The sequence below is a fragment of the Spinacia oleracea genome, chromosome 4 (genome assembly GCF_020520425.1).
Source record: "Spinacia oleracea cultivar Varoflay chromosome 4, BTI_SOV_V1, whole genome shotgun sequence".
In the NCBI taxonomy this organism is placed as follows: Eukaryota; Viridiplantae; Streptophyta; class Magnoliopsida; order Caryophyllales; family Amaranthaceae; genus Spinacia; species Spinacia oleracea.
Window position 1 is genome coordinate 122,084,044 of NC_079490.1, and position 24,570 is coordinate 122,108,613.

The window sequence follows — 24,570 nt, forward strand, 5'->3', positions numbered from 1 at the left end:
ATAAAGTCTCAAGTTTTGAGTTGAATTTTGATTTCCGAACCCAAGTTTCGGGACGAAGCTTCTTTTAAGGAGGGTAGACTGTAATACCTCGTATTTTTATAATGTTTATAAGTATATTTTATTATATTTATAAAGCATTTTACGATTAGCTAGCATTTAAATAATATTTAAATGTATTTTATTTAAATGTATTTTAATTAATTAGAATATTTATTATTTTAATTAATTACGAAACGAATTTAATTCTTGAGTCGGGAAATTAAATGGGTTGCAAATGATTTTTAAAGGCTTCGGGTTTTAAATAAAAAGTCCAATTCGTTTTATTAAACGAGCCCAATCAAAAGAGTTTAATTCAAGTCCTAAGCTAGCCCAATCATTTAATTCCCTAAGCCCAATTCTAATTTCCTAAGCCTAGCCCATTGAAAATAGGGAGCTTATAAATAGGACTCCCCATCATTAAATGAACCCCCTTAATTTCATAAACCCTCTTTTTTCTTGCTTGCACCTCACTCCTCTTACCCCTCTTCCTCTCGGTCGGCCCGCACAGCACGAGTGCTCGTGCTCGCTGTCCCCTCGTGCTCGCCGTCCCCTATTGCTCGCTGCTACTCGTGCCTCTCGCACGACACAGCCCTCGTCCCCCCTTGCTCCCTTGCTGCGTCGAGTGTGTGTGCCGTGTGGTGTGCTGCTGCCCCTCGCACACTCACACCCTCCCTCTCGTCTTCCCCTCTCGCCTCTCGCTCGCACACAGCGCCCAGCCCAGGCGCGCTGCCCCGCTGCTGCGTCCCCCTTCGTCGATGCGCACACACGCACACGAGTTGTGCGTTGTGTGTGTGTGTTCGTGTTTTGTTCGTTCTTGTTCACTCTTTTCACCCAATCACATTAGTTCGTGGTTGTTCCGTGCTATAGGCCGGATTGGTATAATTCTCTTCTTCCTTACCTATTCTATTTCAATTCCTTATTTTAAATTATAATATTAATATTGTTTTGAGTAATTAAAATGCTGGGAACCGGTTATGAATACCGTGGTTTGAGGATTTGCGTGTTGTGATTCATTAGGCTTGTTTTAATTATTAGAGGACGAATTTTCAGATTTGTTTATTGAATAAAGAATTGATTATGATAATAAATTAGTTTTATTGGGATTTTCAAGTTAGGGTTTTAATCTAGACCTAATGAGTCAATTGATTAGCATAATTAGGTGATGATTTTAATTATGATAATCAATTATATTTTCAGATTTGAATAAAGGCTTAAAGTGTTGATTTTTATTGAGTTTAAAGGCGGAAAAAGTATGTTTTCGTACAAGGGATTGATTTTGCAAATTGAGACGATTATATTATTGAAAAACGATTGAATTCTAAAGTTTAAATGAGGTTTTAGATTTTATAAAGTTGCTGGAAATTTAATGAACATGGAAATAATTTAAGTTTCATTATTTTGATGATAGAAGGTGATTTCTAGTTGAGTGCCCGTTATTGCAAAGTGGCCCCTACGCTTAAGTATTCAAGGTACGTACAAGTCTAGGGCGACCATACCTTTTGTCAATGACATTACATGATTGTTGATGATGTGAATTATATTATGTGGATTCATATATGTTTTGGTGAACGATCATGTGGATTAATATTATTAGAATTATTGAATTGTTGGTTGAACAAGCATGTTGAGTTTATTATGAGTATGGATTTCCTTGTCAATCATGTTGTTCAACATTTATGCATGTATAGTTTGTTTCACATGCAAGGGATGGATTATTTATTTGTATGCTATTGTAAGGGATGTCTAGCATACTTTGAGCCAATTATTCGTACCTCGTTGTACTATTTATTTTACCACATGTGAAGGGTTAGCTCGTGTAAGCCACCGCACATGTAGGGTTCAGTTTGGAATATTATGTATGAAATGAATTAGGATTTGTCGTGAAAGGGCACAACCCTCATGTTAATGTGCATGATGTGGAGTCTCACTTTGGTGAGGAGGAACATGGTAGTAATTTCACAAGAGTCTTGCTTGGTTGATCACAAGTCTTAACGCATTAAAATAAGATTGTTTTGGTTGTTGTTTATTAATTGTATGAATGTACATTGTTGAGTCTTGAGTTCACCTTTAATAAAATATTAGTAAACGTAAAGTGCAACCAGAACAAGCTTCAAAACTCTTGGAACGTATATACCTTGAGTATGAACAATGGGGGAGTCTTGCCGGAAAGCTCGTACTCCTACTAATGATACAAGACGTTGTTTCATTTATAATATGCGCAGGAATTCCGTCGGTATGGCCCGACACTCGGTATGACCCGAATTTATTATTTATTATTTGGTGTATGGTTGACTCCCATCACCTTTTTCCTTTATGGAATTTTCTTTGGCCCGTTCGAAGCTTATTCTAATTGAATTGCGAGTCAAGAGTCGAGTCTTGTATTCATGATTGATTGTTTATTATTATATGGCTTTTGCATGTTGATTAGTACTTAGTGAGTGATACATGTTTTAGTTTCATTCACTCTATTCTTGTAAGTACTCAGCTTTTGCTGAATACGTGCTTTGTGTGTTTTGGTCATGGCTTTTGCCTTAATGACCCTATGATGATCTATCATTTGCACTTGCATTGATGGGGAGTAGAATAAAATAGCAGGTTGGTAGATCGGAATCATGTGGCTTGGGATGATCGAGAGAGTTGCATGTTTTCGTATTTTGAACTATTTAATTATACTTTAATTATGTTTTCGTATTTAAACTATTTATACTTTGGTTTTTGGGCCATTATGGTTCCAAATTGTAGGAGGCCTCAATATTACATTAATTATGTTTTTAAAAGTTAGTTGACATTAATTTCCGCTGCGTAATTCTGGTAATAGGCTTAACCGTTATCACGGTGGCGGTAATACTTTAGTAATTCCTTTATTTTAAGTTGGAAAATGATTTTATAAAAGCAAGGAATTATTAGGGTGTTACACGCATGGCATGAGGGCCATCGCTCGTTGGTCCTGTGCGCGCGCTACCCTTTCGCCTTGCTCGTTCACTCGCACCTCGCACACACTGCACAGGCCCATGCCCGCGCGTGTGCCTTGATTGCTCGCTGCCATATGTACCCATGGGCGACGAGCTCCCTTGCTCGTCGTTGCGTGCCCGCACCTTTGCAACACCCCTTGAGGGTAATACTTATCTTTCCATTGTTTCGTGCGTGCAAGATTGTGAACGATTTATATAAAAATCAAAACTTTCATAATTAAATTTAACGATAAATTAATAATCCATATTACTTTCATAAATTTAGGCGAAAAATCGAAAATTTATTAATCAAATCAATTTCCGATTACATGATTTCTAGGGATTAAAATTTAGGTCATAAAATTTTAAAATTTCCAAACTTTAACAAATTTTATGATGGTTTTTAATCATAGGATCCCTACTAAATTATCAATTAATTATGAAAATCAAAACAAATTCTAAATTATTTGAAATTCAACGAATTAATTATAATTACAAATTAGGTTTCATAATTAACAAATTTAGACCTTAAAATTGTTAAACATATGTAGTAGGTCAATTATAAATTCAATATTTATATACAAGATTCGCAAACATTTAATTTAACATCATTAAAATTACAAAATTTGCATTCGAAAAATTAAAACTTCCGAAAAGTCATAGTTAGGCTTCGAATTTGAAAATTTTGGGTTCTGCCACAAATCTTTGTCAAAATTTGAAAACATTGTTTACATGCTAAATTCACTATAAAACATAAGATTTCTACCATTATTGACAAAACTGCCGAAAATCCTGCGAACATATAATTAAACAATCGTACGAATTTTCAATTAATTACAATCACGAAATTAATCACCCCTTTAATTCATTGCACATTTATTAAATTTAATCCATGTTAACTATAATTTATTATGGAATTAATTAGAGGCTCGTGATACCACTGTAAGGTTATGACCAATATAATTCATGCGGAAAAACCATAAAAGCCAGGAATCCAAATTAATTGCCACATAGTCAATTAGCATAATTTAGTATAAATACTATGTGATGCGTGCCTTCCCTAGCTGCTCCCGAACCAAACAAGAACAAATAAAGGACTCCAAATGTTGCCCCTTCGTAGAAAGTCCAAAGCACGTCGGATCCGCCTTAAGTTCAACCGACTAGAATATTCTCTAAGGTTTTGTGCACTCGGGAAACTCACAAAGGTGATAGGTAAATATTAAATTCTCCCTTGAATTTAATGTATTGTGTGATGTATATAAATTGTGATCATGAACCACATATTTATAGGGTGAAAATAGAGAATTGCAATCGTACTAGGAATCAAATAACTAAACACATTAGGATTCTAGTTACCTACTTTTATTAGAATTCTAGGAATAATCAAATACCTAGAAGTCCAATTATTGTAGGATTAGGAAAAAACCAACTTACGGCCCAAGTAACTTGGCGCCTAAGTTATGCATGTGGGTATTGGGCCTTGGCGCACAAGGCTTGCTTGCCGCCCACAAAACCTTGCAGACCACGCTGCCTTAGCGTGCGCTGTAGGCCTTGCTTCGCCCACCGCTGCCTCGTCGGCCCATCGCTGCCTTGGTGCCTATGCTAGGCGCTAGGCTTCGTGCTCAGTGTTGGCGTTGGGCCTTGTGCCTGGCGCTGGCTTGTCGAGCTTGCGGGCCTTGTTCGTCGAGCGATGGGCTGGCTCGCTTGCCGGCCTGTCGCTCGTCGTGCTTCCGATTCGTTTTCCGATTCCGGAATTTATTTCCTATTCGAACAATATTTACGTTTCCGTTAATATTTTCCGATTTTGACAATATTTTCGATTATGGTAATATTACCGTTTCCGGCAATATTTCCGATTCCGGCAATATATCTATTTCCGATAATATTTTTCGATACGAACCATATTTTCGTTTCCGGCAATATTTTCGACTTGGATAATATTTATATTTCCGTTATGAACCATATTTTCGTTTCCTGCAATATCTTCGTTTCCGGTAATATCCTTTCTTTGCCTTGTGATGATTTTAGCTCCCACTGGAACCAAGATCCATCATTTTCGAATGACCATAATGATGTTAGGAGTTTCGTTATAGAATATAGATTATTGTCAGTGGCAGAGCCAATGCATACCAAGTGTGGTCAAGTGGCAAAAAAAAAGCATAATTTTTGTTAATTTTCTTTGATTCATATTAAATGTACTTAATTTAGTTTTTTTTTCCGTTAATAATAGTGACCCCACATAGTACAATGTTCAGACCCGCCACTAATTATTGTTGAGTGCGACAATAATTCAACAATTTTGCCATCTACTTCAAAATAATGTTTTAAATTTTACTTAGCTCAAATCCTTATCCAATACAAAAAGATAAGCATTTAAATTTGCAGCATAATGGATTCACATGGAAAATATACGTACATTTTACAACACGCATCACGTGCGTATAAGATTATAATAGTATAGACAAGTTAATCAAATTCGAGTTTAGATCAACCTAGTTAAAACAAGTCAAGTCCGGGGTCATGACCCGACCCAATCTGATTGGCCGCCTGAAGACACTTCGTAGGAATTACTTCAGTTTAGATCAACCCAGTTAAACAAGTCAAGTCCAGATGGATTTTGATACCCGCAATTTAGAAGGTGGACCATGGTGCACATAGAGCATGGTGCACCTTAAGAACACTAGTATATAATTGAAAGAACATCTGGTTACGAGAAAAGAACGTGAGTATTTTTTTTATTTAGGTTTTTAATAAAATAGTAAAATAATATATTATTGTTATTACAAAAAAGTGAAGTATTATATCCGCATGTTCTTTTGCTGTAGTGTCATGTTCTTTTGCTTATGCACATATGTTCTTTTGGTGCACCATGCTCTATGTGCACCACGGTCCATAGTCCACGGATTGTTTTGATACCCCAATAAAATGAGGACACTTATGTAACTTCACATTTTCAAAATAACTGAAGTATTTCATACGAAGTACTTCGTACTTGTTAAAAGCCCGCCCATGGAATGATGGAAGTCCCCCTCTTTATTTCAATTCAAAAACAGTGAACAGATAGATACAAACACAGAACAAAAAAGCAGAGAGAGAAAAATGGAGAAGATCTGTGTAGCAGTGAGAGTTAGACCTCCAGTAACTCAAGAATCATTCAATGGAACCTTCTGGAATGTCAACGATAATCGCATTTCTCTTCACAAGTCTTCCGGAACGCCTATTTCCGGCGTTGTCTTCACATTTGGTTTACATTTTTGTCTTCTTCTCCATTTTCTCCTTTTTGTTATATAAAAAATTCCCTAAGTTAAAATTTCTTGATTTTCTGTTCGTTGTTCACAGATCATGTGTTTGATCATTCTTGCCCGAATTCTAGGGTTTATGAGCTTCTGACTAAGGATATTATTTCTGCTGCCGTTGAAGGGTTTAATGGTAAGTATTATTTTATTTTTATTTTTTTGAGGGAAAATTATTATTTATTTATTTATGGTAACTGTAGCGATTTTGAGTTTCAGAATGAATATTTTTGCTATATTTTAGAAATCCGATTATAAAAAAGGTTGTTTTTTGTTGATTTGGATAATTTTAATTAATTGTTACTCCGTCTGCTTCCACTTTAATTGGCTACATTTGGGTTGGAAACATTTTTCAGGAGTTTGCTCGGAATATTATTTTGATGATTTGTTTAACTTTTGAGAACAATCAAATTCTAAAGAAAATATAAGTAATATGAGAAAATTTCGTAATCTAGGCGTTAAACAATTGGACATTATAAAACATAAATGTGACCTGTAAAGTTGGACTTTGGAAGGAGGAATTAGTTATTTTAATGTGTTTCGAAAATCGTTCTGATTGGTATTGGGATGACTTATGTTCTGTTGTGGAGTTTATTGTTTTTGATAAGTTGTATGTTTTGGGGGGTTTTGTAGGCACCGTTTTTGCATATGGGCAGACGAGTAGTGGAAAGACATTCACCATGAATGGTTCAGAAAACGATGCTGGAGTCATTCACCGGGCTGTTAAAGATGTTTTTGACATGATAACAAAGGTGCAATTCTTGGTCCTTTGCCTTGTTTAATCCTCATTATTGCATAGTACAGTGGTACTTGTCTAGTTGAGTTTTCTAACTCATTGGTTTTCTGATATTTTTCAGCATGATGAGAGGCAATTCCTGATTCGCGTTTCTTATATGGAGATTTATAATGAAGAAATCAATGACCTTTTAATGGTTAATAACCAGAAGCTGCCTATCCACGAAAGTTTGGAGGTAAAATCTGCGACATAAGTGATATTTTTATCTGTTAAAGAAATGGAAAATTGGTTAATTGGGATTTGATTTCAGCGTGGCGTATTCGTTGCTGGCCTTAGAGAGGAAATCGTGACCAATGCTGAACAAGTACATAAGCTTCTCGAAGTAGGAGAAGGTTTGTTAAACCTTGCTGCAGTAACCACTTGATTTATATTTAGTAATTTGTTGTAACCACTTGATTTGTATTTAGTAATTTGTAAAGCAAATTGTCATGCTTGCTTCTGAATTGAATGATGCAGTCAATAGACACTTTGGTGAAACAAATATGAATGTACGAAGTAGCAGGTCACACACAATCTTTCGAATGGTAGTTCCTGAACGCTGTAATCTGTATCAATCTTTGATAGTAAAAATTACGAGTCTTTCTGACTGTTAGTGATTCCATTAATAGGTCATTGAAAGCAAGACTAAGGAGATGGATGGTTCAAGTTTAGATGCTATCCGCGTTTCTGCTTTGGTTTGTATTTTTTTCGTCTAAACATCATCTACCTTCTTTGTGTCTTGGGTGCTAATAACCTTCTTTCTTTTCTATAAAATCAAGAATTTGGTGGATCTGGCTGGATCAGAAAGAATTGCTAAAACTGGTGCTGATGGAGTTAGATTGAAGGAAGGAAAACACATAAACAAAAGCTTGATGGTTCTTGGGAATGTCATTAATAAGCTCAGCGAAGGAGTTAAACAAAGGTTTTAACTCACTGGCAATCAATTGTTTTTATTGGTTAATCTCATAACCTTCCACTCACACGGGTTAACGGGTTTGGCAGGGGACATATTCCTTACAGAGACAGTAAGCTGACTCGTATACTCCAATCCTCACTTGGTGGCAATGCTAAAACTTCAATTATCTGCACAGTAGCACCTGAGGAGGTTTGCTCGCTTTTTGGTTGATCGATTTGAATTAATATTATATCATTGTATTTTAGTTTATCGACTTTGATAACTTACTAATGCTTAGGTTCATGTTGAAGAAACTAGAGGAACTCTTCAATTTGCTAACAGAGCTAAACGAGTTACTAATTGTGCTCAAGTCAATGAGGTGTGTTACATTCTTGCTTGGCTTTTTTGTCCTTTGATACTATCGAGGAATACTTTTTGTCTTACTATATATTTATAGTTTTATAGTTATGTATTCGCTGCTGCGTTAACCAAATAAAGAGTTGAACTTGCTGATGTAACTAAATATTTTCGAGATATAAGTGAATCTGTGTTCTGTAATTTCTCATATGGAAATTTAGCCACTTACACTTTGCTTGGATAGCAAGATAGAAGGAAAAGAGAGGTAGGGGAGGAGAAAGGCGGAGCTCCATTTTCCCCTTCAAATCTCTCCAATTTTAGAGGGATGTTGTTTATTAAAAAGGTGGATCCCTCCCTCCCCTTCTTTCCCCCAACTCCTTGTCCAAATATGGGTACTTGTTCTCCTTTTCCGTTCCCTCCCTCCCTTTCTCTCCATTTCCTTTTATCCAAACATAGTGTTTATCTCAACAAAATTTATCTTGAAGACCTAGACAATTTTTTGGGTATAGGAACTAGGAAGCCTGTACAACTATCGTCTAGAAACTGCTTCCTAAAATATAAGGAACTTTAGCATTTCTCTTGTTTCTTTACTGACAATTTTGTCAAATTATGAGTCTTTTTAATCACTTATAACAACTCTTACTGTTCTTACTTCTCAATTTCAGACTATATGATATGATCAGATAACAGCACTTTTTACCTGCTGTAAACAAATGCACTTGTTTTACTTTGTGTATTAGTGTTTGATGGGTATGTATGTCTGTAGTTCCTTCATTTGCAATTCTATTAAATGCTTTTTTCTGTGTTGTTATGGAACCATTCTTCTGGGTTGATAACACATGATCTACTATTCTACTGTATTACTCATCAGTTTATGTATTAATTTGATGATTGCCTGCTAATCAATAAAGTTTTGTTTTTATAGATCTTGACTGATGCAGCTTTGCTGAAGCGTCAAACACTAGAGATAGAGGAACTACGCCAAAAACTTCAGGTGAAGCTTATTTAGCAACTTTGACTTGTGTGTCTCATAGGAGTATAGCTAATTAAAATTCTCTTGTTTAGGGATCGCGGGCTGAGGTGTTGGAACAAGAAATATTGAAATTGCGGAATGACTTGCTTAAGGTTCACAATCTCTTATTATGGATATTGCGGAGTCCCTTGTTAAGTAGTGTAATTTCTGCTTAAACAAAATGTTGAGACATTCTTGTTGGTATTCTTTTATTAGTATGAGCTGGAGCATGGAAAGCTTGCCATGGAGCTTGAAGAGGAGAGAAAATTGCAAAAACAAAGAGATCTGCACATCAAAGAGCAACAAATGAAAATTAACAACCTCAGTAATATGGTGAACTTTTCAGACAGTGAGAGAAAGAGCAATTCTCAGGTGTGCCTTGAGAGTTGATATACTAGAGTTCTCAGTCCGTCTTGTAAATTGTCAATGACAATCTTGTAAATATGTATTTTCCCTGTTTGTAGCAACAAGGTTTCTCAGGGCAAGGAATAGGGGAGAGGAACATCAATAGCCAGCACATGTGGCAAGAAGAAGCTTTCAGCACACCTGGGGTGAAAGAAGCTCCCAAGTCTTTTGTTGTTAGACGATCAAATTATGCAAGAGTATCAGATTCTGATTCTAGCCCCTTTCCTGGTGCATTCAACGACGTGGCAGATGAAGATGAATGGATGATGATGAATAAAGGATATGTAGCTGACCTTGATTCAATTCATACGACTCCTGCGGTTAAATTCCGGTCCATGCCATCTAATTGCATTAGTCCTGTAAGACTTTATTCTTGAAGCTTATATAGTTATATGTGTTATTTGACTAGTTACTAGTATCCTTATTTTTGAATTAAACGACATAACTTGATTTATGACAATTAACAGTAGAAGGTAAGAGTTCTAAGAAAGTTGAAAGTTTAAGATATGAGATATGAGAGTGGATGAAGAAATTGTGCAGTTGTCGGCGAGAACTTAGAAGTTCTTATCATAATCTTTATATTGCAAATATATGTATCATTGCTCCAGTACACCTTACCAGTGTATAGATAGCATCTTACCCTCTCATGAGCCATAAGCCTTGGTGCCTCTTGAGCCTTTTTATAGATAGCATCTTACCCTCCCATGGAAGGGAGTTGTAGAACGATAGGAACTAGGGTCCATGGTTCATGGTTCATGTAAACCTATGTTACTAGGACTCTTTATTTTACCTCAACTACCCGTGTTAGATTAACGATAGTCAGATATGGGTATGGATACTCTAACACTCTTTTGGATTAAAATCATGGAAATTTATAATAATTTAGCCGAGTCGGACACCTGACGTATCCTTTTTCGAAGCTAGTACCCGTGTCCGGGTAACATAGATGTAAACCGAGTAGGGGTCAACTAATAGGGATCACTTGCAGTAAATTGCTTTGTTAGATTTATGCCACAGTGTAAGAAATTTTTTCTTTGTAAGATACATATAACAGAGTTAAAGTAATCTTCATCAGGGTCTCTCAAAAGATAGTGACGAGCAAGAGATTCAGAGCCTCAAGATGCAAATGGATCTTATTTCTAAAGAGAGAGATGAACTTGAGGTTGGTTTGTTGTGTCTTTTTAGTCTTCTAATACACTATCTTCGTTTCTTAATGTTCTTTACACTTACTATTTGCACGGACTCTAATGCAATATTTAACCATTTATATATCCAATTCTGTATGTGAAAAAATATAAAAGTTGATATCCTGAAAATACATGACGAGATCAATCTAACAAGATCTTACATAATAACGTTTTGATGCATATAATAGTGAAAATTTACGGTCAAAGTTTTCATACTTTAGACACATAATCCAAGGCGTAAAGAACTTTTAGGAACCGAGTTAGTATGTCTCATCAGCTACACCTGTTAGTTTTTACTTTTTGTTGTTATCTAAGGGGTCTTACATTGTTGATTCCATGAATATGGCATTTTGCAGCAGTGAAATTTTATAAGTAGACTTCAGTCAAAACAATTCTCTAACATTTCCGCTTCCACCGCAATATAAGCTATGTGATGGACTTCATACTTTTCTTGACTAAACTAGGATGGATGTTGAAATTTTCGTTCTTTTAGATATGGCGACACTTATGCATGCTATCCCATTCATTGATCTTTAGGTCTTATCGTCATGAAACATCTGATACTTCACTTTAGCACTTACAAAATGCTAAATACTAATTGCAGCTGGCAATTAACAAAATCACCCTGCTAATAGTATTGTTGAATTCTTTTATTGACGAGGTTTAGAGATGTGGGATATTTACTGATCGGAAACATAACTCTCTACTGTAACAAACATTACTTCGGCTTTGTAAGTAATATACAATGCGTATAAGACTATCATTGTATAACTATTATATAACTTATTGCACTTCAGTTACAAAGGGAAAAGATATACATGACCCAGTTTCAGCAAAATAGTTAAAATTAATGCTGTCTGAAACATTCAGGTAAAGCATTATCGGCAATCTGGCATTAGAGTGCAGAATATGGCACACTCCTCTGTTCAAAGAGGTCAGAGTAGAAGTAAAAAGGGTTATTCCAAATAAAAAGCTCATCAGATTGAGTATACATGCTGCCTAGATTTTTGAGTTAAAGTGAATAAGTTGAAGTATTAGGGAGGATGTAAATTGTGAATTTTGTCTCCATCTAATTACAACTGCAAGAACATATAACCAGATGTCTTATCATCAATAAACTTGACAACTCGAATACACATAAATTTCTAACAAGAAGTTAGTATGGAAAATTCATTAGGAGGGTCTGCTGGAGGGACAGTAAAGATGTATGTAGCCTTTCCTTGAAAAGTTCAGAGAGAAGATTAATACTCTGTATCTTGTCTTTGCTTTGTTGATTGTAACTTTTGAAATTTACTGAAAAGATGAAGATCAAGTATCAAGTGATTCCTCTGGTTCTCAAAATCCCTGTCACCAAATTAATGAGATTTCTTTCATAGGCTTCGAACAAGTGCATGACCTGAACTTGGTTCATGTAACCCCGAGAGGGAGTTTTTATCCTTACCTTTTCCTCTTCTGGCTCCTATTCCCTCTTATTTACTTTTTAGCTTTCTAGAGTAGTATGATATGAAGAAACTTATGGTGACATTCATTCTTATTCCTTAATGTTGATCATTCTGATTTCAACTTGGCGCTTACTTATTACACATTTAGTTCTATCCACTTATCTTGAATTATTTGCTCCATTGGTTTTTGAGATCTTAATTACAGCTAAGGTTCCCAACCTTTACATAGCTGTTTATCATTCTCTTAATCCCCCTATCTACATTTATTTGCAGAAAAATCATAGAGATCAGGTCTTAATGAATAACAAATTAACCAAAGAGATCATGGAACTTCGGGAGGAGGTCAAACTGACTCGAGAAATTCCTCAAATGCTCTATGGCTCCGTGACAACTTGTAAACACATATTTAAGGATGTCCTATCTGTTATGCAGGTATACTGAGATCACAATGCTCTACATCTACAAATTCATATGTGAAGTTATACCATCTTCCTTAAGTCTAATTGTACTTTTGCATTTATGCAGAGTTCTGTTAGTGATGAAAAATCTTTTGCAAAAAATTTGCTAACCAGCATGACTGAGATCGGCTCAAATCTTTTTTCAACTTTGGAAACTCACTGCAGAATGGCTGTAGATGGTCATCGAACATTCAGCACGGATACCTCTTTACTGCAAGAGCAGTGGAATGTTATTTGTGAGAGACTGAATGATTCAGTTGCATTTTTGGCATCGTCGGATGCACAAAGTACAACGAGGGGAGAATTTACAACCAAGCAATGTGGCACTGATTATAAGGTAGTTTCCAGGTTAACTTTTTCCAGATTTAGCTCATTATTTTTGGTGTTTTTCTTCACCTTGACATTAGCCTACACCGTTTTTATTTCCAGACTTTTTATCTTTCTGCCTGTACAGTTCTCTTGATTAATTAATTTTCATTCATTACTTTCTTGTAAAATGTACATGTTCATTACTTAATTAAAAGGAATGCACAAAATAAGATGTAGAAGAAAAGCCACATGAGGAGTTCTGAATTGTTTCTTGTCAATCTATCACGATCATTTTGTGGGAATTATACTGATACTGATTTGTTGATATTGTAATGCGTTCATCTAGTAGGAATAATATAGAGCAATTAAAGTTTATGCATTATTACTGAACCAATTGGGGAAACTAATTGATGATATTGAAGGATATATAGTAGATTGCTGGCTGTGGGGAATGATGACATTGTAGAAAGCATGGTCTCTTATTGTTTGATAACTACTAGGAGGAGCTCTGAATTGGTTTCATTTGGTTTTTGTTTGGTAAAGGGCGTTGACTTCAGGGAAGAGCCTGCTTGTTGGAAGGACTTATTAAGCAATGAACTCAACACAATCAGAGACAAATACATAAGCCTTGAAAAGGATGTTGATCAAAATAACCAGGGGGTTCTGGAAGAGACCAACTCAAGGTACCTTGAACTGGAGCGAGAGTTCCAGGTTCTGCAGCAAGAAAAATATTCCTTGCTTGATAAAGTGTCTAAATCATGTCAAAACCTAACATTAGTTTCAGAAGAAAGAGAAATATTGTTGGAGAGATACAAGTCTGAGATACATAAAAGGAGGAATCTTGAACAAGGGATTGAGCAGTTTAGTGTGGCATTTGCCTCTCGCAAAAAATCACTGGCATCCTTTCACAGTGAGTTTAAATCTAAAGTTGATAATCTTAAATCTCAGAATCCTGCTGTGGTGATCAGCTCCCTTGGGTTTTAGAACTTTTAGGTATCTGCCTCACATTTTTTTTATTTAAACCTATAGCTATGGCAAGAATTGATTGAGTTATCAGTTTGTGTAAATTATAGTACAATTGTATGAGTCTTCTTTGGCTCCTATTCTTCAAAATGATGCAAGGTGTATTAGGCTTCGGCTCCACGAGTGTGTTTGGTGTATTGGGTTTCAGATCCTATGCATTTTACTACAATAGATGATTTACTTCCCCAAGAGTAAAATCAAGGAAAATGCTTAGGTTACGGTTAACTCTATTCTACGGAGTATAAAGGAACTCTTGAAAATCTTTGACAATTTTTTTTGCCCCCTTTATGAATGGTTATAGTATTATCACTCACCTAATAATTAAATAAATGAGTTGAAGTAATTAAAAGAAAATGATGCAAACTAGTAAAGGGATTGATACAAAAATTATTCCATGGAATCAAATTATTTTAATTTGCGTGTGTGTATCTATTAATGTTCATACACATCGCGTTCATATAAGAATAAGGCGTCTGGATCCTCTGGAGTTGGGGTAAAACTCTACAAAATAGAGTTGAGAAAATCTTGGCTTTCTATTATATTTAATGGCTGAGATTTTCCCCACTAACTTAAATAATAAAAAAATAAAAAAAAGATTTACAGAAAAATAAGCGTATACTGCTCCTAAATTATAGGGGAAGTTTTTTTTTTTTTTTTTGGTATTTCCCACATCTTCATCATTATCAATTTTGGTGGGGAATCCTCTTTGTTTTCACGGGAAGATAAATAAATTATTGATACTTGCACATAAATACATACTCAGTATTACGATTGAAGGCTTGCAGCCACAGTGATCAGTACTCAGACCATAACTCAATTTCTTCAACCTTGCAGTAATCTTATCGACATGAACGTTCTCCTGTCGCCCATCTCTCTTCACTACATACATATTTTTTTTCTGTAGCCTATGTAGGATTTGAACCTACATCTTTGTGCGTTGCCACACAATGCTCTCCCATATTGAGCTAATAGGCTAGATTAAGAAATCGGTGGTTGCAACTCTTGCAAGCCTTGCTCTCCCATATTGAGCTAATAGGCTAGATTAAGAAATCGGTAGTTGCAACTCTTGCAAGCCAAAGAGTTTGAAGCATACTCAGGCAAGTAATTTAGCTAATAAGGCAATTTGAGTTTGAAGCATACTCAGTAGCTAATAAGGTAATTTGAGTGGCATATGAGGTATGATAAAACATCACATATACATTTAAATACTACTGTATCTCATTACCAACCAATTGCAAATGCCTTCGTATTACTCAATCTAGCCCACTTAAATCTACAAAAAACCAAATATTGTGTTGGAAGTACTCCATGGAGTAACTGGTGTAATAGCTTCAAATAGATCATTTAAAACACCAACAAAAACAAAAGCCCTCAATCAATTGCATAAATAATCAAGTTAATGTTTCAGAAATTTTCGAAAAATAGAACTAACTTAATTGGGAAAAAAATTGATCAGATTAACATAACAAATTAATTGATTTTTCAACTATCCAATTACCAACATGGTTTGAACCCCTGACCTTGATTTTAAATAATAAAGCTTTTACCACCAAGCTATTACATGTTTCATGTTATCATTGCAAAAAAATATATACATAACTAAATGTGAATGTTATTAATGTAGTAACTCGTGGCATCACCCGGGCCCAAAAACTAGTTAACTAAACAAAATAAACTCACTAAGCTCATACAATGTATTTTATTGGACCTGTGTAACATTTATTGAACCTTTGCTGATTGCTAATCTATCTATACCTAGTCTATACCTAGGGAAACCACATTTGATTAGATGACATGTGTCAACACATTTGATTAAATGACACGTGTCATCCATTCTTTTTCCATCAATTTGATTTTTTATTTTATTTTTTCTTTGTTGTTTGATATTATACTCCGTACAACTCCAATCCTCTGGTTCACTCCATCTTCCTCGTACAACATCAATCACCAATGTATTCATTCAATATTTTTCACTCCATCTTCCCTATTAACGCTCAATATTAATACACAATTTAATTTATGTATTCTCTCAACTTTCAAAATTTACCTCTATATAAATCATATACTAGTTTGTGGCCCGGGCGTTGTTCCCGGTTTTACTTTTAGTGGAATTTACTTATTTTAAATATGTGGGTATGTGGTGCTATTATCTGATTTCCATGCAAGATCAGTGGCCGATCAACAAACTTCCTTCCCATATCCGAAAATCAAAACAAAGTCGAGTTCTCTTCTTCATGATTAGTTGATTATTATACTCTTGTCAATGTTTCCCTCTTCCACACTCATAATTTCACTCCATTACCCTAAGTTTTTATTTTATTTTTCAAGCTTAAGTTGAGAAGAGAAGAATTGTACATTTATAAAGTAAGTAATTAATTCCCTTTTGTTTTTTTTTTTCCCTTTAATTCATTATTATTCATTTTAAAAAGGTTGTATTTATTATTTAAATAGAAAAATATAACATCATTGTGGCTAGCTAAGATGGTAAAAATGGTAACTTTTAATTCAAGAGGTCTAGTGTTCAATCCTTGCTACATGCTTTTTGGTTGTCAACTACATGTCATGATACTTAGTAGTGGTTATGTGGCGTAATAAGGATGGATTTACGTGTAGGGCTGTGCAAAGAATCCGGAAAACCGAAACCGAACCCGAAAACCGAAAAAACCGAACCGAAAAAGCGGGTAACCGAACCGAAAGAATAGGGTTAGGGTCGGATTTTTTTATTTAAAAAAAAAACCCGAACATAACATGCGGGTAACCGACCCGAAAAGCGGGTAACCGAACCGACCGAAATTATAAAATTTAATTTAAAAAATAAATAAATAAGTATACATTTATCCATTTATTCAAATCAATTTTATTTACAGTATTGAAAATTTGAAATTTTTGATTTCCCCCCTAAATTTCCCCCCTAAATTCCCACCTGAATTTTCACATACTACATTACTACTCCAGGTCTCCAGCCCAATAGGCCCAACCGACTCCAATACTCCAATTGCAAAGTAAAATTAGGGTTTTACACTTTCAGTTTTCAATTTTCACATTCAACCTTTCAACTTCCTCAAAACAAAGAGAGAGAAAGAGAGACCCTAAAAACTAAGAACAGAGTAAGAGTCGTTCTATTCTGGCGTTCTCCACCTTCAGTGACTTCATCCATCTTGTTTGGTAACTGGTAAGTTATTTGATTGTTAAAATTTTGTTTCATTTTTACTTATATCTCAATCAAAAGGTCTTGCGCGCACAAGGTGTACAATAAATTTATTGTACACCAAGATAACTTTTACCCATATTTTCGTAACTTTAACCTAGTTTTGATTAACTTTTATATTAGTAAAAAAAAGTTGATCGAAATGATTATATGATTAATTTTATACATTATTAGTGGTTTTGAAGAAATATGTTTTTACTGAAATGAAAAAATTTATCACTAAAAAATAGATAACTTTTACATATATAAGCTTAACTTTTACACATTTTGAGTTAACTTTTACTCCGGTGTACAATATTTATTGTACACCCTTTGTAAATAAGAATTTGTGTATCTCAATTGTTTATGAGTTTTGTAGATTTTAGTTTGTTCTTGCTAATTCTTCTTATCTTTCTGTTTTAATTGATTTGATTCATAGTTCAAAATACAATTATAAATGATTTATGATAGAAAGATGGTAAATTTTCCACAGCAAGTCAGCAACCGACATAATAGTGCAAATATTTGGATTTTTAGAATAATTCCCAAAAAAGAACAATTAATTCAGCTTCGAATTGTGTGTGTTTATTCATTCTCACATTGTGTGTGAATTTTGCGAGTATGATAAGTTGATAACTGGTGATGGAAATTTGATTCATGATAAGGTTGTTTAGGAGAGACTAGAGTACGATGCTTCTGAATATCTTCTTAATGAAGATTATTGGTTCCTCAATTGAGTCGGTATTCTATCTGGAAGGGTATATTGATCCTTGTATCTGTGATGCGGTGCCTGTTATGGAGATTTTAGTTTCTGGTCTTCTATATAATATTGTAATACCTTTGTTACTGTTCTTCAACTTTCAAGTGTTTCATACTCTTTTATTAATGTTTATTTCAACTGCAAACATTCAATCAATTAGTTTCTAATTTAATTGTGCACTCACATCTGGAGGAACACATGTCGACCCCTTCAACTGGAAGCCCCTCGCCGGACTTTGAAGGATCGCCTGACTTCAGCCCTCCCCACAACCGCACGCCATCAACTGCAAATGCTACTAGATGCCCAGTGCCTCCACCTCCAAAAATGGCCAGAAGAAAAGGCACTAAAAGAAGGAGATCATGGGTATGGGATCATTTTACTAAGTCTGATTCTGATGCTGAGTTAGCCATTTGTGCTTATTGTGAAAAAGATTTTGCGTGTTCTACTTATAATGGAACTAGTTCTTTGTCTAATCATCTCCTAAGGTGCAAAAAATATCCACCTAATGTTGATAAGTATCAAAAAATTTTGTCATTTCAAGCTGGTAGTGTACGTTCTGATGGTAGTATGCAACCTCCTAGGCTTGAAAATTGGAAATTTGATTATGATGCTTGTAGGAAAGCTTTGGCAAAAATGGTAATTATTGATGAGTTGCCTTTTAGGTTTGTAGAACGTCAGGGATTTCGTGAATTTTGCCAAGTAATGCAACCAAAATTTGGCATTCCTTCACGTTTTACTGTAACCAGGGACTGTTTTGGTATCTATGGGGAAGAAAAGGAAAACTTAAAGCAGTATTTTAAACACACTAAGCCTAGAATTTGCCTCACAACAGATACATGGACTTCTTGCCAAAATCTTAGTTACATGGCTTTGACTGGACACTTCATAGATGATAACTGGAAGTTGCATAAAAAAATTCTGAACTTTTGTCCGGTGTCTAGTCATTCTGGGGAAGCAATTGGGAAGGCTGTTGAGGGATGTTTGCTTGATTGGGGAATCGAAAATGTGTTTACCATAACAGTAGATAATGCTAGTTCTAATGACGTGGGGATTGCACATTTGAGAGAAAGGCTTAATAGTTGGGATGGGTGTATTTTAAATGGTGAGTTTTTGCATATGAGGTGTGCTTCTCATATACTAAACTTGATAGTCAGAGATGGTTTAAAAGAATGTGGTCGTTCTGTTCTGAAGTTGCGCACTGCTGTTAAATATGTACGTTCATCTCCAGCTAGGTTGCAAAGGTTTAAGGCTTGTGTCCAACAAGAGAAGATAGAAAATAAGAGTCTTATGTGTCTAGATGTAGAAACTAGATGGAATTCTACATTTTTAATGCTGGAAAGTGTTTTAAAGTTTCAAAAAGCTTTGATTTTGTTGTCTAAAAATGATGGAAGATTTCGTGCTGAGTTTGTGAAGTTTGATGGACTGCCTAATGATGATGATTGGGATTGTATTCGTAACTTGGTCTTGTTTTTAAAGATGTTTTATGAAGCTACAATAAGGTTGTCTGGTTCACTTTATGTCACTGAAAACATGTATTTGCAAGAAATTCTTGGAATTGGGATGATGATATCAATGAAATGTGATACTACAACAGATCCTAAGCTTAGAAAGATGACATTAAGCATGAAAAAGAAGCAAGAAAAATACTGGGGAAACATTGATAAAATAAATTTAATGTTATTCATTGCTGTGCTTCTTGACCCAAGGCGTAAATGGAAGTATGTGAATTGGGTAATTGGTAAATCATATGATGATGATGTTGTTGCGAACTTGCGTAGTAGAATTGGGGATACTTTGGGTGCTATGTATGCATCATATGCTGCCAGGTATACTCCATGTGAAGGTGGTTCTGGTTCTACTTCAATGAATGAAGGACTAAACGAAGAACTTCCAGAAATGGAAGATACTCAGGCCATTTTGGAGCGTCAGTTTGAGAGAGAGCAAGGAAATGGAGGCTATGAAAAAACTGAGTTGGACAAGTATTTGGCAGAGGATTGTGAAAAATGCCCGGGTAAGACCTTTGATATATTAGATTGGTGGAAGAAAAATTCAGCAAGGTTTCCCGTTGTTTCTAGGATGGCCAGGGATGTGTTGGCTATGCCTGTTTCTAGTGTTGCTTCGGAATCAGCGTTTAGTACTGGTGGAAGAATTCTTGACTGGTTTAGGAGCTCTTTAAGTCCAAGAACAGTAGAGGCATTAATTTGTTCTCAAGATTGGCTAAGGAATTCACATGCTCCACTTCTTGTCGAGGAGGCTATTGAGGAACTAGAGAAGCTTGAAGCAGGTATTGTCGTACTGTATTTTTACTCTATTCTTTCAATTTTTTCTCTGTTTTTTATTATGCAATTTAATTAATAAAGTAATTATGTTGTTTGATTCAGATTTGGTAGAGGCATCTCTCCTCAATGAAATTGAAATCTTGAACATGTATGATGATTAATGGCCGGAGATCGTTGCCCGTTTGCTGCTGAAGTTATCAGTTTGTTGCTGTTGTAGCTGTTTTAGTTGATGTTTTATTTAATGTTTTAGTTAATGTATTAATGTTGGATAATATTTCCTTTATTTTGGATGTTTGGATGTTTGGATATTGATGTTATGTATGCTAAACTATTGGTGTATTTGACTGCTAAATGCTAATGTTGGATTGAGGAAATTTCTACTCTAAGTACTCTCCTTAGATCAGTTGGTAATTTGGTATGCTACGCTGCTCAGTGCTCATCTGAATATATGATATTCTGATGTAGTGATGTCACTAGTACAAAAAAGGGATATTGCTTCGAGCCTAAAAGGGGTTATTGATTCGTATTATGTGCGAAGCATATAGACTCGATGCAATTGAAGGCATTCAATTGCTTCGCACAAGTGCGAAGCATTTAAGACTCCTATTGCATTGCACTTACCAATATTTCGAAGCATTTGATCGTAGCAACTATTAAAACGTACTAGCAATTGCTTCGCGCCTATCAATTGTTCGAAGCATTAAAAGTTCTAATTGCTTCGAACTTATGAATTATTCAAATCAATTGATTTAAGTAATTGCTTTGGTCTCAATCGTAAGCCCGAAGCAATATATGCAACTTTTCTATTTTTAAAAAATATTCCACAAAGAGGGAATAACACCTCCATTTACAACGAGGCAATCTAGTATACCACACATCCCATCATCTATCTCCAAAGCGCTTCATTTTGTACCAATAATAAGCAATTAAAATCAAAAAAAAAAATCAACTATCATAAAATATTGCCCATGACCAATACAAAATCATTAACCATTCAAAATCCATAAAATCATCCTAAAACGACATCTGTTACAAGTTGTCCAAAACATCAAAATATTTCAAAACAAATAAAACTGCAATGGAAGATAAGCTTTAACAGTTACAAGTAAATATCTTCTAATAATAGTAGCTTTTAATTCTAACAAAATACTATACTTCAGGAGATACAAAGTCCAAAAAGTATAGAGCCCAACAAGTTAAAACTTCACGAATTTGCCCATTAGTATAAGGTTTAGACACCTTAAAATCCTGGAAAGAGAAAAAAAACAATGTTAACATATATAATATCTATAGAGATCATTAACTTAAATTTATTTAAAAAAATTCGTACCTTGAATAGATTTTCACTTCCACTATATGAGTGGACTATGTCATACATGAACCTTGAAGTAAAATACCCGCACTCAGTACCCCCATCCTGTTGAGCACACTAGAGAAAACCAATTTAATATTTCATAGGTCAACAAGTCATCACTTAAATTAAATTTCCAAAAAAGAAATGATAAAAACTGTAGATATTTACCACAGCAGCACCCCATTGTAATTGTGGACCTTTACTTTTCCCACCATATGCCTTGTAAGTTTCGAAGGCACTGTTCAATTATCATTATTCACAAATATTATGAGATAATTGTACAAATTAATCAATTTATAGATAAATGTTGAAAAAATAAATATGAACTTACCTATCCAATACCACTCTTATTGCTAGGCTGCGTTTCTTCTTAATTGAATCAAATACGTGAACCGTATTTATGGTAGGGTAAATCACAAGAAGCACCCAATGATTGCTACATGTTTAAAGAACCAATGAACAAAATTAGCTATTGTTTATATGATAAAGGAAATCCTATAATAATAAGAATGTCAATAGCGTGTGAAATAATATTTACCACTCGTACTGGTTCTGCGAGTAGAATCATTCTAGTCTGAATCCAACCTCTATTGTGAATATTTCATTTTCTTTACATTTATAGTGGGCTTCATCAGTGGAATAGGGCTATTACTGGTTCTGCGAGTTCCCTTTGCAAATGTTTTAGCTCTAATTTACTTTCTAAAGCATACTACGGGGACATATGTGCAGGGTTAGCAGAACAGTGACAAAAAAACTTCTGATGCACGTTGGATGTGATGTCTTGGCTGTAGCGTCTAGTGAGGAATGTTTGTTAGCTATCTCCCGAGAATACAGGGTGGTATTACTTGATTTGTCTATGCCGATTTGATGGCTTTGAAGTTGCTGTTCAAATAAGAAAAGGGTTCTCAAAGCGTCATGAAAGGCGTTAATTGTAGCACTCAATGGGAGTGCGGACAGGTTGACCCGAGAAAATTATGTCAGGGTTGGTATGGATGGTTGCGTATTGAAACCTATATCTGTTGATAAAATGAGAAGTGTTTTATCTGAGCTCCTAGAAAGACGAACTGTGTTTGAGCCGCTCTAGGTATTTGTAGAACACATGGTTCAGTGATATAAAGGAAGGGAGAAACATAGATTATTCTAGGCATGACAAGATAGTGCTGCCAAATTTCTCTCTTGTTTTTACTTTCTTTAATTTTTCTTTGTAACCAATCGGGTGACTGGAGGTGTTGGTGTCTGACATTCAGTTCCAGGTGTTCATTCAATGTATATACCATAGTGTTGAGAATATCACAAAACATTCAATGTATATACCATAGTGTTGAGAATAGCACAGAACTACAGAAGAGGCAGTTATCAAGCAATGCTAATTAAACAGATATAGAATAGCACTTTTAACAGATTGCCACAGGGGAGCTAAAATTGACAATTCTGTGGCAATTTTGCGGCTTTTTTTTAATATTTATTTTGGACAATCATTGGTAACTACAGTAGTTAACTACCAAATGTATGATATTACTCAAGTGTACATAAAATTTCAAGCTGCAGGAAGGGCTTCAACTAAACTGAGATCAATGGTGGTGAGCTTTTGGTGTTAACTTTATCAAAGCTTGGCTCGAGATGTACTACCTAAGAAGCCTAGGCCAAACATGAGGCCTGATTAGTGATTACACTTGTTCTGCCTTTTATTAGAGTTTCTATTTTTGACAACTTAGTTTATTTGAAAAGAATATACTTCGTATTTATTTTGATGTCAAAAATATTACTCCAACAACAAATATATTTCTTTTGATGTAAAAATAATACTCCAACAAATCTATATCTATCAAGAGTAGGTGTTAAGATTATCTTACTTCTGATGATATGGGGCTAGGATCTTTTGATTGTTTTCGGAAGCTGCTTTCATTACCCTTGCCATGTATTCACATGCTTCATCTATGTTCTCCGAACTTGCCAACAATGTAGTTGCTGAAATCAATTGCGGACACATGAATGTGATTGAGTCAACACTCAAGTTCTTGCATTTTTCGTGTAAGGCCCTAAACATATTGCACAAGAAAAAATAACCATTAGATATTAAAGTCCAGTTTTTATAACTATAACATAAAGCTATTAAAATTTAATAAAGAAGTTTAAGATATCTGACATGATGAATATTTGTATGGTTGATATATTTAACCAAGCCCCACTGAGAAGTTGGACAACATCCTCCTTTGAGATATAGCTAGAAAATTTTTCCTTGTATCCGAATACCTCAGCATCTAATTGAAAAGATATGGATTCCACACCAGGGGGCAGATCAGTAAGAATATTAGCGAGTCGTTTGCATGACTCACTCAAATGCTTCATTACACTATGTGAAACAAGTGGCGTCCTTTCCATAGTGAACTCAACAGTGTTTTGAGTATCAACAATTTTTTCCTTATCCCGCTTGTCCTGTTAAGAAACGCACAATTTAATTAGGGAAATTTCCATTAGTACACTCCTACTATTGACTTTTACCAATAGTACACTCACTTCTAATTATATTGCCAATGGTACACTTAAACTATTTAGTTTCTTATTATCCTTACTATTTTCATTAAGTAGCTTAACTATAGTTAATTATTAGAAAATAAAAAACAAATAAAAACCTAAAAAGTTGATGAACGAGAAACCTAGACACGTTTTCTTCCTCCCTGTACTCCTCTCTTCTTCCCCTGTCATCTAAAAACCTAGAAAAATTCTACAAGGTCTACACTTCTCTTTGGAATTGTAATCTTTAACAGCAAAATTGTTGGGAAATTATTCAACTTGACCTCAATTGGTGAATCAGTTTTTGGGGCAATTTTGTTGCCACTTTGA

The 24,570-nt window shown here is 35.0% G+C and overlaps 2 protein-coding genes across 3 annotated transcripts; one reads left to right on the plus strand and one right to left on the minus strand.

Annotated features, from left to right (window-relative positions):
- Positions 1-5,959: 5,959 nt before the first annotated feature.
- LOC110784065 (kinesin-like protein KIN-7N) lies at positions 5,960-14,266 on the plus strand. Of its 2 annotated transcripts, XM_021988468.2 has the most exons (18): positions 5,960-6,234; positions 6,330-6,419; positions 6,917-7,035; positions 7,141-7,254; positions 7,330-7,411; positions 7,536-7,603; positions 7,688-7,753; positions 7,838-7,980; positions 8,061-8,163; positions 8,252-8,332; positions 9,236-9,304; positions 9,376-9,435; positions 9,539-9,694; positions 9,787-10,086; positions 10,803-10,889; positions 12,630-12,788; positions 12,882-13,151; positions 13,667-14,266. In XM_021988468.2, exons 1-18 carry the CDS (start codon positions 6,090-6,092, stop codon positions 14,105-14,107), a joined length of 2,553 nt encoding a protein of 850 aa, XP_021844160.1. In that variant the 5' UTR covers positions 5,960-6,089; the 3' UTR covers positions 14,108-14,266. The 2 variants fall into 2 exon arrangements, with proteins under 2 accessions (XP_021844160.1, XP_056697864.1); XM_056841886.1 differs by lacking the exon at positions 10,803-10,889 and having other exon boundaries at positions 6,011-6,234.
- Positions 14,267-21,600: 7,334 nt separating this feature from the next.
- On the minus strand, positions 21,601-23,761 carry LOC130459971 (uncharacterized). The gene is made up of 4 exons (XM_056827610.1): positions 23,580-23,761; positions 22,058-22,162; positions 21,895-21,964; positions 21,601-21,801 (listed from the first exon to the last, which is right to left on the minus strand). Exons 1-4 carry the CDS (start codon positions 23,714-23,716, stop codon positions 21,613-21,615), a joined length of 501 nt encoding a protein of 166 aa, XP_056683588.1. The 5' UTR covers positions 23,717-23,761; the 3' UTR covers positions 21,601-21,612.
- Between the last annotated feature and the right edge of the window lie 809 nt (positions 23,762-24,570).

Excerpts from the sequence above, each read along its gene's own strand:
- LOC110784065 (XM_021988468.2), top strand. The coding sequence starts at position 6,090 with ATGGAGAAGATCTGTGTAGCAGTGAGAGTTAGACCTCCAGTAACTCAA. Across the intron at positions 7,981-8,060 it reads AGCGAAGGAGTTAAACAAAG|GGGACATATTCCTTACAGAG; the intron begins GTTTTAACTCAC and ends CGGGTTTGGCAG. Across the intron at positions 10,087-10,802 it reads CATCTAATTGCATTAGTCCT|GGTCTCTCAAAAGATAGTGA; the intron begins GTAAGACTTTAT and ends AATCTTCATCAG.
- LOC130459971 (XM_056827610.1), bottom strand. The coding sequence starts at position 23,716 with ATGTGTCCGCAATTGATTTCAGCAACTACATTGTTGGCAAGTTCGGAG. Across the intron at positions 22,163-23,579 it reads CTAGCCCCATATCATCAGAA|CAATCATTGGGTGCTTCTTG; the intron begins GTAAGATAATCT and ends TTAAACATGTAG. Across the intron at positions 21,802-21,894 it reads TACAATGGGGTGCTGCTGTG|TGTGCTCAACAGGATGGGGG; the intron begins GTAAATATCTAC and ends GGTTTTCTCTAG.